Source organism: Rattus norvegicus, chromosome 19, assembly GCF_036323735.1.
Source record: "Rattus norvegicus strain BN/NHsdMcwi chromosome 19, GRCr8, whole genome shotgun sequence".
Classification (NCBI taxonomy): Eukaryota; Metazoa; Chordata; class Mammalia; order Rodentia; family Muridae; genus Rattus; species Rattus norvegicus.
Genome location: NC_086037.1, coordinates 32176525 through 32188113, shown reverse-complemented (window position 1 = coordinate 32188113; position 11589 = coordinate 32176525). Strand labels below are relative to the sequence as shown.

General features: G+C 39.0%; 1 protein-coding gene across 15 annotated transcripts in view; it reads left to right on the top strand.

Annotated features, from left to right (window-relative positions):
* Window positions 1-11589, top strand: part of Chd9 (chromodomain helicase DNA binding protein 9) — a 223110-nt gene that overhangs the window by 149375 nt on the left and 62146 nt on the right. For 14 of the 15 annotated variants that reach the window (XM_063278586.1, XM_039098055.2, XM_039098060.2 and 11 more), the window contains 5 exons: window positions 383-469; window positions 1276-1413; window positions 3016-3137; window positions 6266-6509; window positions 9871-10047. In XM_063278586.1, coding sequence (XP_063134656.1) covers window positions 383-469; window positions 1276-1413; window positions 3016-3137; window positions 6266-6509; window positions 9871-10047 — 768 coding nt within the window. Of the gene's footprint in view, window positions 1-382; window positions 470-1275; window positions 1414-3015; window positions 3138-5944; window positions 5967-6265; window positions 6510-9870; window positions 10048-11589 lie in introns of those variants that run through there. The other variant, XM_063278588.1, reaches the window with a different exon arrangement.

Here is an 11589-nt window from a genome sequence, read left to right as displayed (position 1 = left end):
ACTCTCTAACTGGACCAAGCTGACCTTGAACTCAGAGAGCCATCTACCTTTACCCACCCCAAACGGATAGGATAAAAGGCATGCACCACTTTGCCTGGTCCCAAATTGCTGATTTGTTAGCCATCACAGGGTGAAGGAAGGAGAAATGTCAGATCACTTCTGTTTTGTGACCAATCAGGAATACACTACTTTAAGCCCTATCAGCTTACATTACCTACAACATGGTGGTTCGTAATATCCTTTACGACTTACGGAAATTACATTGGAAGACTTTCGTGTATTATAAATGTAGTTGCAGTTAAACAGATGTATTTGCTTTTATTTATGTCTTTCCATTTTTTTTGTCAGATACAATACCATGAAATTTGCTTTTTAATTTTAGATGGAAGAAGAACCCTTTAATCCAGACTACGTTGAAGTAGACAGAATATTGGAAGTTTCTTTTTGTGAAGATAAGGATACTGGTGAGGTAATTACTTAGTAAAAATAGTCTCTAAGGGGATGGAGTTCAATTCCCAGCACCCACTTGGCTCCCACTGTCTGTAACTCCAGGCTCAGGGAATCTAACACCTTCTTCTGGCTGCTAACGGCACCAGGCACACACATGGTACACAGACATTCCTGCAGACAAAAATGTACATTAAAATAAATAAAAATTGGGGTTGGGGATTTAGCTCAGTGGTAGAGCGCTTGCCTAGCAAGCACAAGGCCCTGGGTTCAGTCCCCAGCTCCAAAAAAAAAAGAAAAAAGAAAAAAAAATGAAAGAAAGAAAAAAAATAAATAAAAATTGGGGAGAGATGGTCCAAGGCTTGGAGGTAAGGCTGGTAGGTAAGAGCACTGGCTGCTGTTGCAGTGGACCCTGGTTCAGTTCCCAGAGCCCACATGGCCGCCCACTAACACCTGTAGCTCAAGTTATAGGAAGTAAATATAATTTTTTTTCTAACAAATACCTTAAAATTTCTAAACATTCAAACCTAGTACACTTGTTTAAAAAAATCTAAAATCTAAGTCTCAAGCCTTATTTTGGAAGACTGGGGTCAGTGCGTGGCACACGCGTGATGCCTCAGTACTGCTGACTCCAGTGTCCGAGCCTCCGACAGCTGGAGGCCTGGCATGCACACAGTACACATACCTATATGCAGGCACCCAAACTACAGAAAATCTTCTGAAAAAGTGGGTTATTTGTTTTATTTTTTCAAGTGATTTCATAAACATTTTCTAATTAAAGTATTTACTTCTTTCCAGTGGCAAAATTAAAACCAATTTCTTTTTCAGTCTGTTGTTTACTACTTGGTAAAGTGGTGTTCGCTGCCTTATGAAGATAGCACCTGGGAATTAAAAGAAGATGTAGATCTTGCAAAAATTGAAGAGTTTGAACAACTGCAAGCTTCAAGGCCTGACACAAGACAATTGGTGAGAGCCCTTCACAGACAACTCTCAAGATCTTAGTACTTTGTACTTAGCTGATTTAAGGTTATCTTCAGTCTTGGTGTTTGTGGCATATTTGAGTTCACAACCAAGGCTTTTTACATCTAAGCGTACATACTTACATTTCTTAGAACCACAGCCCTAACTTCTAAGTTAATATAGTCCTTGGCGTACAACTGATACAGTATTCGTCTAATTGCTACACAACATCCCATGTAACTAATCTAGCCTTTCTCTATTGAAACACAGTCCTGTTTTTTTCTACTATGTATAATGCTTTCACTAAGTATTAAGCCCCTGCATAGTTCTGGAGAGAATTTATCTGAGTAAATGTACACTTGAGATTTCATTAAGTATGTCTTTACAAATTCCGTTCTCACCAAGATATTCCCTTAACAGTTCACCTTGGCTGGCTGTGGTGCCACCTTTAGTCTCAGCATTTGGGAGGCAGAGGCAAGTAGATCTCTGGATTCAGGGACAGCCTGGTCTACAGAGTGACTTCCCGAAGAGCCAGCCACACTGCCTTCAAAAACAAAACAAAATGAAACAAACCTCCCAGTTCTCCCTCTCTCTGAGTTTGTCTCCTGTTATTTCTTTCAGATCATTCCTTTAAATTTTACTCTCAATTCCTTCTCTAACATTCTTAATTCTCCATTAAATGTAAAATTCAAATCAAGCCTATTTTTCTCTAAGCCAGTTATTTCTTGTACAAGCGTACAATTCATCTGTTTCCATACTAGTTTTACTTCCTCCTAAGAACTTAAAATGTTTTATCGTGTGGATTAATTGGGTTAGCTGTGCTATTTCTGTAAATAAATTGTGAGGCTACAGCTCGCACACTGTTTACATTGCCTTTATTGTGAAAGTGTAGTCCTACTCAGAAGCCCTACACATCATTCTCCTGCAGTCAGCATTCCTCCTCACTCTGCACATGCGTGGGAGCTGAGAGGCACCACGTGCACAGCTTGGCAGTGCAGCCTTGTGGGGGCCCTTGCCTGACTTTCCTAGGCCTTGGAAGCAGTCACAGAATGGTCTACAGGCCAGCTGGTCAGCACTCTGTAGTACCCATCTGGGGAACATTTTCCTTCTCCTTGCTTGATGATAGTTACTTGAGCCTACAATACAGTGTTGATAATAGTTTTTGTTACAAAAGAATATTTGCTTTTTTTTTCAGTGCCTTTTTCTATACCTCTTACATTTCTCATTATTTCCTTTTGTTTTCTTAATCTGTTGTATTTAAAACTTTAAGCCTGCATGGCTCTTCCTTGCAAAAACTCTGCCTATAATGTGTCCTCTGCTAAGAAAATTTCTATCCTGTTCGTGAAGAATATCGGAGTGTGGTTCCTATTCAGTCCTAGCACCTGATTTTAGCATCAGGGCTTCACAGAATTAGTTGCACCGTGAGCCTGACAACAGTGGAGGAGTTTAAGCAGAGTTAACTTGATTTTTAAATATTAGGTAAAATTTCATCGTGTACTGTATGCTTTGGCTTCTAGGTTCTTTTAGAAGCAAGGTTGCTTGCCATGAGTAAGTTGTATGGAAGATAAGCATCTGAAATGCATCTTTATTTTATTTTTGTTCACAAAGGATCGTCCTCCCTCTAATATTTGGAAGAAAATAGATCAATCCAGGGAATATAAAAATGGTAATCAACTCAGGGAATATCAACTAGAAGGACTCAACTGGCTCTTGTTCAATTGGTATAATAGGTATGTAGTATGGTGTAAGAAAGGATTTTACTATATTTACTTTTTATAGATGCCAAAATACGTTAATAAAACTTGGTACTTACACTGCTCTGCTGTTAATGCCAGGAAGTCTTTATTATTTAAAACGATGATACCTCAGGAAAACAATGGATGCCAGTTTTACCTTTGCTTCCTATCAGCACCTATCACTCCCATGCTTGTTATTCATAGTTAATCTGAAATGCCTTTCTTATAGCCTCAACATACCCACTGTGTTTTAGGTTTTCAACAGGCAATTTATGTCAAGAATTGTATCTGTCGAGCTGTATGCTAACACCGGCAGAAATTAGAGAGAGTGTTGATATTTAATGTAAATTTCAAATGACATAGACTGTAATCAGATAATTAACTGAACTTAATATTATGGACTATAGCAATAATTTCCCTTGGCTACTGTTCATTTTCTAAGTTGTTCAAAGTGCTTTTATACAATATATCTTAAGTAATTTATTGAGGTAAAAAGATAATTTCACAGGAGTTTAAAGGTGGTATCATGAATGAGAATAAAGTATAAGTATAGTAGTTTGTACAAATTTCAAATGAAATGCTATATTAGACGTGATAGCAAAAATTTAGTGATACTTTTTTGAAAATCCATCTTTTTGCTGTTTTGATTCTCATATCATTCTTCTGAGTTGTTATACTTAGTTCTACTGAGTTATGAAGCTTAATTAAGAGGTGAGAATAGCCTGCTAGCCATGCTGTGTTCTCTGACTTATGCTTAATAAATATTAAACTTGATTTCCTTCCTGGAGTCATCCAGGTAAAAGAACAATACATTTTAGAAATTGTCTTCTCTCGTTAGTACCCTTTGTACTTTTTGTATTACCTGGTTTACATTTCCTCCGTTTTCCTCTCACCCCTTACATAACTCTGTCCAGGTCTCTCTGTATGACTGCTTCATAAAGAAACCAGAGACAGTAGGCTTCACATTCTCAGATGCTTGCCGACCTTCATGCCCGGTCCTCCTACACTTCTCCAGATTCATAGCACTAAGCTCATGTCACAACCACGATCAAATCATGCTGCCTCAACTCTGCAGACTGCCTTGTCTCCTCATATCTTCAGGCCATGCTGAAGACTTGTTTGTCTAAATCTATGAACAATTTTGGTAGTTATGTATAAAAGTGAAATAGAAAAGTGTAAGTCTTTTGACTCTGCTTTTCTTTCCAACTTCCTCAAGCCCCTTTTTAACATCTCTGCAAAACTTGAACTCCCCATTCACTTTTCAATCTGTTACAGTCTAGATTTGTGTTGTATGTTCACTCTCTAGCCTCTCTTGGTATAGAACTCACTGTGTAGACCAGGCTAACCTCAAACACATGGCAGTCCCTTTGAGTTAGTCTCATCAGAATTACAGGCATGCATCTCTCTACTCAGCTTTGGACTTTCTTTCTGTTGCTTTTCTGAATTTCTTATTCCCAGTTAATGGAATATTCTCAGCCCTGAAGAAATATCCTCAGCATTCAGCTCTGCTTCCCTGCACTGAGTGTCCACATTGCTATTCTTCCCCTCAAACTTTCTTCCCATTCTCACTCCCAACGCCGTCTGCAGTGCCATTCTCTCCACATCTTAGCGTCTCCGGGATTATGACTCTCACCTGTTTGCTGCTGATTGCTTCTCTTGTATATTTTAGCTGTTTCTTTTTCCCTCTTGCCCTAGGTTTTTTTCTTTAATTCATTTATTAGATTCCATATTTTTTCTCCCTTAGCCATCTCATCACCCTGCTCCCGTCTCTCTCCATTTAAACTAGCCATAACTTTTTATGGCTCCATAACTTTATTCTTAAGGCCTTGAATTATGGTTCCATATTTATTTTTGTCTTTAGCTGACTGAGTATGTGATTCGAAAGTTTCTTTAGGTACATAATAGATTTAAAACTAACCTTACTTTCTATTTGCAGCGTATCAAACTTGTCCTTTCCCATATTTCCCATTTGGTTAATAAACAATTCATTACTCAGCCAAACTAAAGTCTGTCTCTTACCCCATGCATGGAGTTGGTGATCAGGGCCAGTCATCGTAACTCTGCCATGCTCTGCTCTCTAACAACTTTAGTGCCTGTGCCTGACCTTTCTTCCCTGTGTTACTATACTACCTTTCCAGTTAGTGCCCAAACCTCTAGTCCTGCACTCTTTGTTTTCCACCTATGGTAGCCCTGCAGTAAGTGCTAAGCTAACTTTACTGTATTTTTATAAGCTTTCTAGTGCCTGACTTTGTGTAACAGAATGGTGTCTAATCTGACTTACCGCACTGACCTCTCTTCCCTTCTCCTTTCCTTTGGTACCTTGTGGTCCCCTAGCTTGTATGTATTATTTCCGATCCCTTTCCTTGCCCCTTGAAAAAAAAACTTAGCATTTTCAGTTGATGAAACAACTGACAGAAGCCGTCTCCTCTGTCCTAGCCAGTTTATTAGCTATGCTGCATTCCCCTGGTTTTTCATAAGAACATTTCCTCTGTCCATTCCTCACCGCCACATAGCAAGTCATCTGCGGGATTTATTTTAAAACGTGATTCCTTACGTCTTACTGCATACACACTGGGTCAGAATGTATCAAGCAAAGACCTATTATCTGGTAATTTGGTTTTCTGTTTGTTTGTTCTTCAAGTTCTATAGGCTCTTCTACAAAACCACAGGTGAATGCCAGAAACTCCTTCTTCTAGAGTGGCACATGGCAGGACATTTGTTTGTGTGTCTGCTTCTCTAATAGACACATGCCCCTGGAAGGCAGAGAGCACGCTCTGTTTCTTTTGTATCCTATCTTCACATACTATCCTGAGATAATAGAAGGTATTTAATAAATGCTTCCTTAATACTCAACATTCCTTATTCTTGCCTTTTCACTCTTAAAATCAAACACTTACTGGGCAGTATCTTCATTGGAAGCTATAAAAATCTTTAGTGTCCCTTTACAGAATTACAGTAAAATTACAATTCGAGCTGACTCTGCATTTCAGCAACTTAATTTTTTTCTTAATGCAAGTATTTTCATTGGATCTTTGCTGATTTATGTATATTTATCTTTTAAGGCAATAGTTTTCTGAGAAGCCCAATGTTGGTATGCATAGATAACATGTTTATTATTTCAGACGAAACTGCATTTTAGCAGATGAAATGGGTCTTGGAAAAACCATTCAGTCAATTACCTTCCTCTACGAAGTCCTCCTGACTGGTATACGAGGGCCTTTCCTGATTATCGCACCGCTTTCCACCATTGCAAACTGGGAAAGAGAATTCCGAACATGGACCGATATTAATGTTGTCGTTTATCATGGGAGCCTGATTAGCAGACAGATGATACAGCAATACGAGATGTACTTCAGGGATTCTCAGGTGTGCTATTATTGATTTTGTTTCTTTCTTAAAAAGACTGTGGCTGGGTGCAGTTGTGTTACATGTCAACAATATGCAGTTTTGATACAGAGTTTAATCACACTTGAACCTCATTTGTGTTTGTTGTGAGAAGATTTAGTAGCTGAAAAGCAACAACTAGAGCCAGCTTAATATTTCTCATTTACTGTAGCACAGAATATTGACTTATAAGATGCATAAGTTGAGTACAGTCTATGGTTTCCTATCTAAAATAATTTCTTTATTTTTTAACTCTTCTTAAATATCCATTATTTCTTGCTGTAACTGTCTGATCACCATCTTATTCCTGCACCACCCTCTCTCAACACAGACTCATCAGTGACGAGGGTGACAGTAAATGCACACTAAAGTGAGTCTAAGGCTCTTGTTCATGCTCAGCGTATTTTGACTTTAGAGTTCTTTGTTTTTTACTTCGATTTGTGGGCTGGCAGGGTAGATACACAGTAAAGCGTCTACATAGAATGACTGCCTCATGGTTCCATGATTTGTGGGCTGGCAGGGTAGATACACAGTAAAGCATCTACATAGAATGACTGCCTCATGGTTCCATGATTTGTGGGCTGGCGGGGTAGATACACAGTAAAGCGTCTACATAGAATGGCTGCCTCATGGTTCCATGAGAGACAGACACAGAGAGAACAAACTGGAAAACATAAGATTCCAACTTGTGGTTTTGAATGTTAATATGATTTTTCTGATTAAAAAAATCTTGATTCAGAAATAAAAGCAAAACCAGTAAACACAAGCCAGACAGCATTTTACTGTTAAATTGCAACAGGTTTACTGGCTGGCTGGCCACCTCAGTAGCCTTTGATAATCCTTTCTAATATCCTTTCTTTCATTTATTGCTTTGTCCTACAATGACAGTAGAGATCAAAGCAAGACAACGGGCATGGCCTCGGGCCCCTGCTTCTACTTGTAGCTGGTTTTCTGTTATATCTCCTGCTCAGAATGACTGTGTAGCCATGTTTGTTTGCATAACATCACTTTCCCTTTTGTCCCCAACATTGAAAATATTTCCTGTGTATGAAATTGAGCACATGCACAACCATTTAGTTCTCTGCCATAGAGAAAACCACCACTTCTGCACTTTACAATCACTGTGGCATCGTGGATGGATTCTAGAGCGATTCCCTCACATAGTGTATTGCTCCTTATCAAACATTTGCAGAATTTTGAAGACCCATGGTATCATAAAAAGAATTATATAACTTTTTTAAAAGTTAGAAGTCTTGCAGTGTAGCCCAGACTGTCCTTAAACTCGTGGTAATCTTCTTACTTTAACTTCCAAGTCCTGGGATTACAGCCATGTGCTCCTATGCCAAGCATCTGAGTTCACTTTTTATAGAAAACTCAACTAAAATTATGAGATCTTAAGAGGTTTTTTTGTCTAAGTTGTAACTTTAATGTAAATATTATAGTTCTGTATAAATAGTAGTTCAAAGCCAAGAGATTCTTGATATGTAATAAACTGAATGTTACATATCAAATATTATATTTTATGAGTAATGTTAAACTTTCGAACATATTAGACAGATACTTTTAGACACAACTTTTAATATTGAGTCTTACAATATATTTTAATCAGTTGGATATTTCCTTCTGTGTTTACAAAACCTTGCTAATTTTTTTACTCAGGAAAGAGTATCATAAAGAAATAATATCTATAATCAAATACTTAAAAACAATTTACATATATTCTTTTACTTATTATAATTGTAACCCTGTAAAATAGATTCTATTGAATTAACTTTGTTCTTGAGTGAAATGGGTCATAAGGAAATGTATGTGGATTACAGCAAAACTATTATTAATCATTCCCAAGAGTCCTGATTATAATGGAAACCCTGTCTGCAAAGCCTTGAAATGCTGTGGGTTTGGACTTTGTCCCCATGGAAGTCATATTCTACTAGAGCCACTGTCTAGCTCAGGGTAGCTTAAAGACAATATGAGGTCATCTCTAAGCGCTGCAGAGATATAGTGCCTCTCAACCTGCCTGTCCTCTGATTCCTGAGAGTTTGTGTCTCCCTTGCACGTAGGGTTATTAGCTTCTTAAACTCATGCTACTTTGTGTAGCACCCCTTCCTCTGAATTCCCCATAGCTGCCAGGCTCATCATCCTCTTTCATTCATAAGCATAACTTTCTATTACTTACACGCTGACAGAAACTCCCCAAAGCCATATCAACTCTAAGTGCTTGAGTCCTGTAAAATGCATGGTAGCATCTCCAGTTGCCTCAGTCTCCACAGTTACCACAGCAGTCACCAGCTTCCTAATGTTAGTGCCCAGCAGCTCCCAACCTTCCAGTGTGGCACCCCTTAATACAGCTCCTTTGGAAGACCGTAGTCATGTCACCAGGTCATTGCTTTCTTACTGGTGGTGTCCTACAGTAGGAACATAAGCATCTAGGTTTGACTTGGATCATACTTTAGTTTATTTCTCTTTATATCTCCAGCAGCTAGAACAAGACCGGTAGATAGATACTCAATAACTAGTCTCTGAATAAATTATTTACACAGCTATTATGATATTCATTGCTTGTTTGCTTTTGTAATGTGAATTCATAGATATAAATATTAAAACCTCCTTGGCCATATTTTATAATGATGTTTAAAATTGACTTATTCTCCTGTCACCCCTTTTACCCTTAAAACAGTCTTACTATGCAGCTCTGTATGGTCTGGAACTCATTATGCAGACTAGGATGGCTTCTAACCCACAGAGGTCTGCCCACTGCTATCTTCTTGGTGCTGGGGTTAAGGATGTCTGCCATCATACCCAACCTCAGTTCTTTTCTTAAGACATTTTACTAGGAGACACTTCCTCATGTTTAAATCATACACTTGTGTAGTCATGCTCTGTGTGTCTGTGTGTGTGTGTGAGAGAGGGGGGGGGGTAGAGAGAGACTGACTGACTTTGGGTTTCATCCTCAGAAACTCCATTCACCTTCGAAGACAAGGTTTCTCTTTGTCCTGCAGCTCAATTAGACTAGACTGTTTCTCGTCTTCTGTTCCCGGCCTCCTCCTGACTCCAGCTGATGGTGAAGCCACCCTGAGCTGGCTTTTTATGTAGGTGTTAGGGGTTGACCTGCGGTTCTTTCAGAAAAAGCTCTTTACCCGAGCTCTCTTCCCAGCCTCAAAGGGATGGCTTTCTGGCAGTGTCATTGAATAGGTATATGGTATGTTTCTAATAATGACACTGTTTAAGTGTGTATATGTAAAAATATCAATGGAAAATGGTTTATAACACATTCTACTTTTATGCCGTAATACAAAGTGAAATTAAGACAGTCTCCCTGTGTATTGGGTTTGGGGATTTCTAGGGGCGCATCATTCGAGGAGCATATCGATTCCAAGCCATAATCACTACCTTTGAAATGATTCTTGGGGGCTGTGGAGAACTTAATGCAATTGAATGGCGATGCGTGATTATTGATGAAGCACACAGGTTAAAAAATAAAAATTGTAAACTCCTGGAAGGTTTGAAGCTCATGAATCTGGTAAGTAACTTAAAGTCTCATTTTGACTTAGTTTCCTTACTAGGTAGTAAAGGACATGGAGATTCAAAACTAATGCCAAAACATTGTTTTAGGGTTGGGGATTTAGCTCAGTGGTAGAGCGTTTGCCTAGCAAGCGCAAGGCCCTGGGTTCGGTCCCCAGCTCCGGAAAAAAAAAAAAAAGAAAAAAAAACATTGTTTTAAATTTTTATAGAACTGGTATTTTTAATCCTGTCTTGCTAATTGAGATATTGTGTTTATTTGGCCTTAATTAGCATTTGTTATAAAACTGTACCACTTTCTAAGATTAGATTTAATTATTTATAAAATTGAAAGAAGAGGGCCTGGAGAGATGGCTCAGCGGTTATGAGCACGTGCTGCTCTTGCAGGGGACCTGTTCAGTTCACAGCACCCACCTGGGCTCACAGCCATCACCAACTCTGGCTCCAGGGCATCCTACGACCTATCCTAGCCTATGCAGTACTAGACTTGCATTCGGTACACATACATTCAAGCAAACACCCACACTCATAAAATAAAAATCAGAAGTGAAACATGTAGCTATGAACCATTGAAAAGAAAATAAGGCCACAAAATATGAAACCTTAAATTCCTTTATAAAAAGCCATTTCTCCTGCTATATCAAGGAAAGTCTCTTTGTAACAGATGAAGACCATTTCAGAAAATCACAACCTATCAAAATGCAGAGTTGTGGAGTCCCAACAGACATACATCTCCAATAGAACTCCTGAATCCGAGGCTCAGAGATCAATGTGGACCAGGGACTGCAACAATTTACGAGCCAGAGGAACAGGGCATTTGCGTGTCTCCTAGGAATACCAGGAGCTACACCCACACAACCAACATGACTGCCCACACGTGAGCTGAACAAGAACCACAGTAGGCATGTTAAAGCAGATGGGGAAGGACCCCAGGCCTCAAGCACCTGAAGAATGGTGAGGGTGGGAGAAATGGTCTTCCACAGGGAAGAGCACAGCAATCAGTTCTCTTGTACCAAGTGGTCAACCCAGACAACACGCATACAAGGAGCATTGTATAGAATGAGTAAGTCGTGTAAGGAAAAGGTTGGCCACGAATTTGAAGAAGGGCATGGAGGGGCATGGGAGGAAAAGGAATGGGGAAATGGTGTAATTATTACTTTATCTCAAAAAATAAATGAAATAATTTAACAGGAAGCCATTTCCCCAAACTTCTCATGTCATTTATGATAGAAAACTGAGTCTCTTTCTCCATGACATAGAATCAGAGGACAGCCCAGACGACTTCTTTCTCTCCTCCATCATGTACATTCTAGGGATTGAACTCGGGCTTCCCTGCTAGGTTTCAAACACTTCACCCCTGCGCCATTTTACCAGCTGAAACAGCCAACTCCATGTTCATGGTGTTTACTCTAAATAACAGTAGAGGCTCTTAGGATCAGACTCCTATTTGCATGTTTGCTTCTTTAACATGCAAACGTGTGTAACATTTTTAAAATTACTTCGCATAATTAGTGCATCAGTACTAGAGCAAATCAGCGTAATG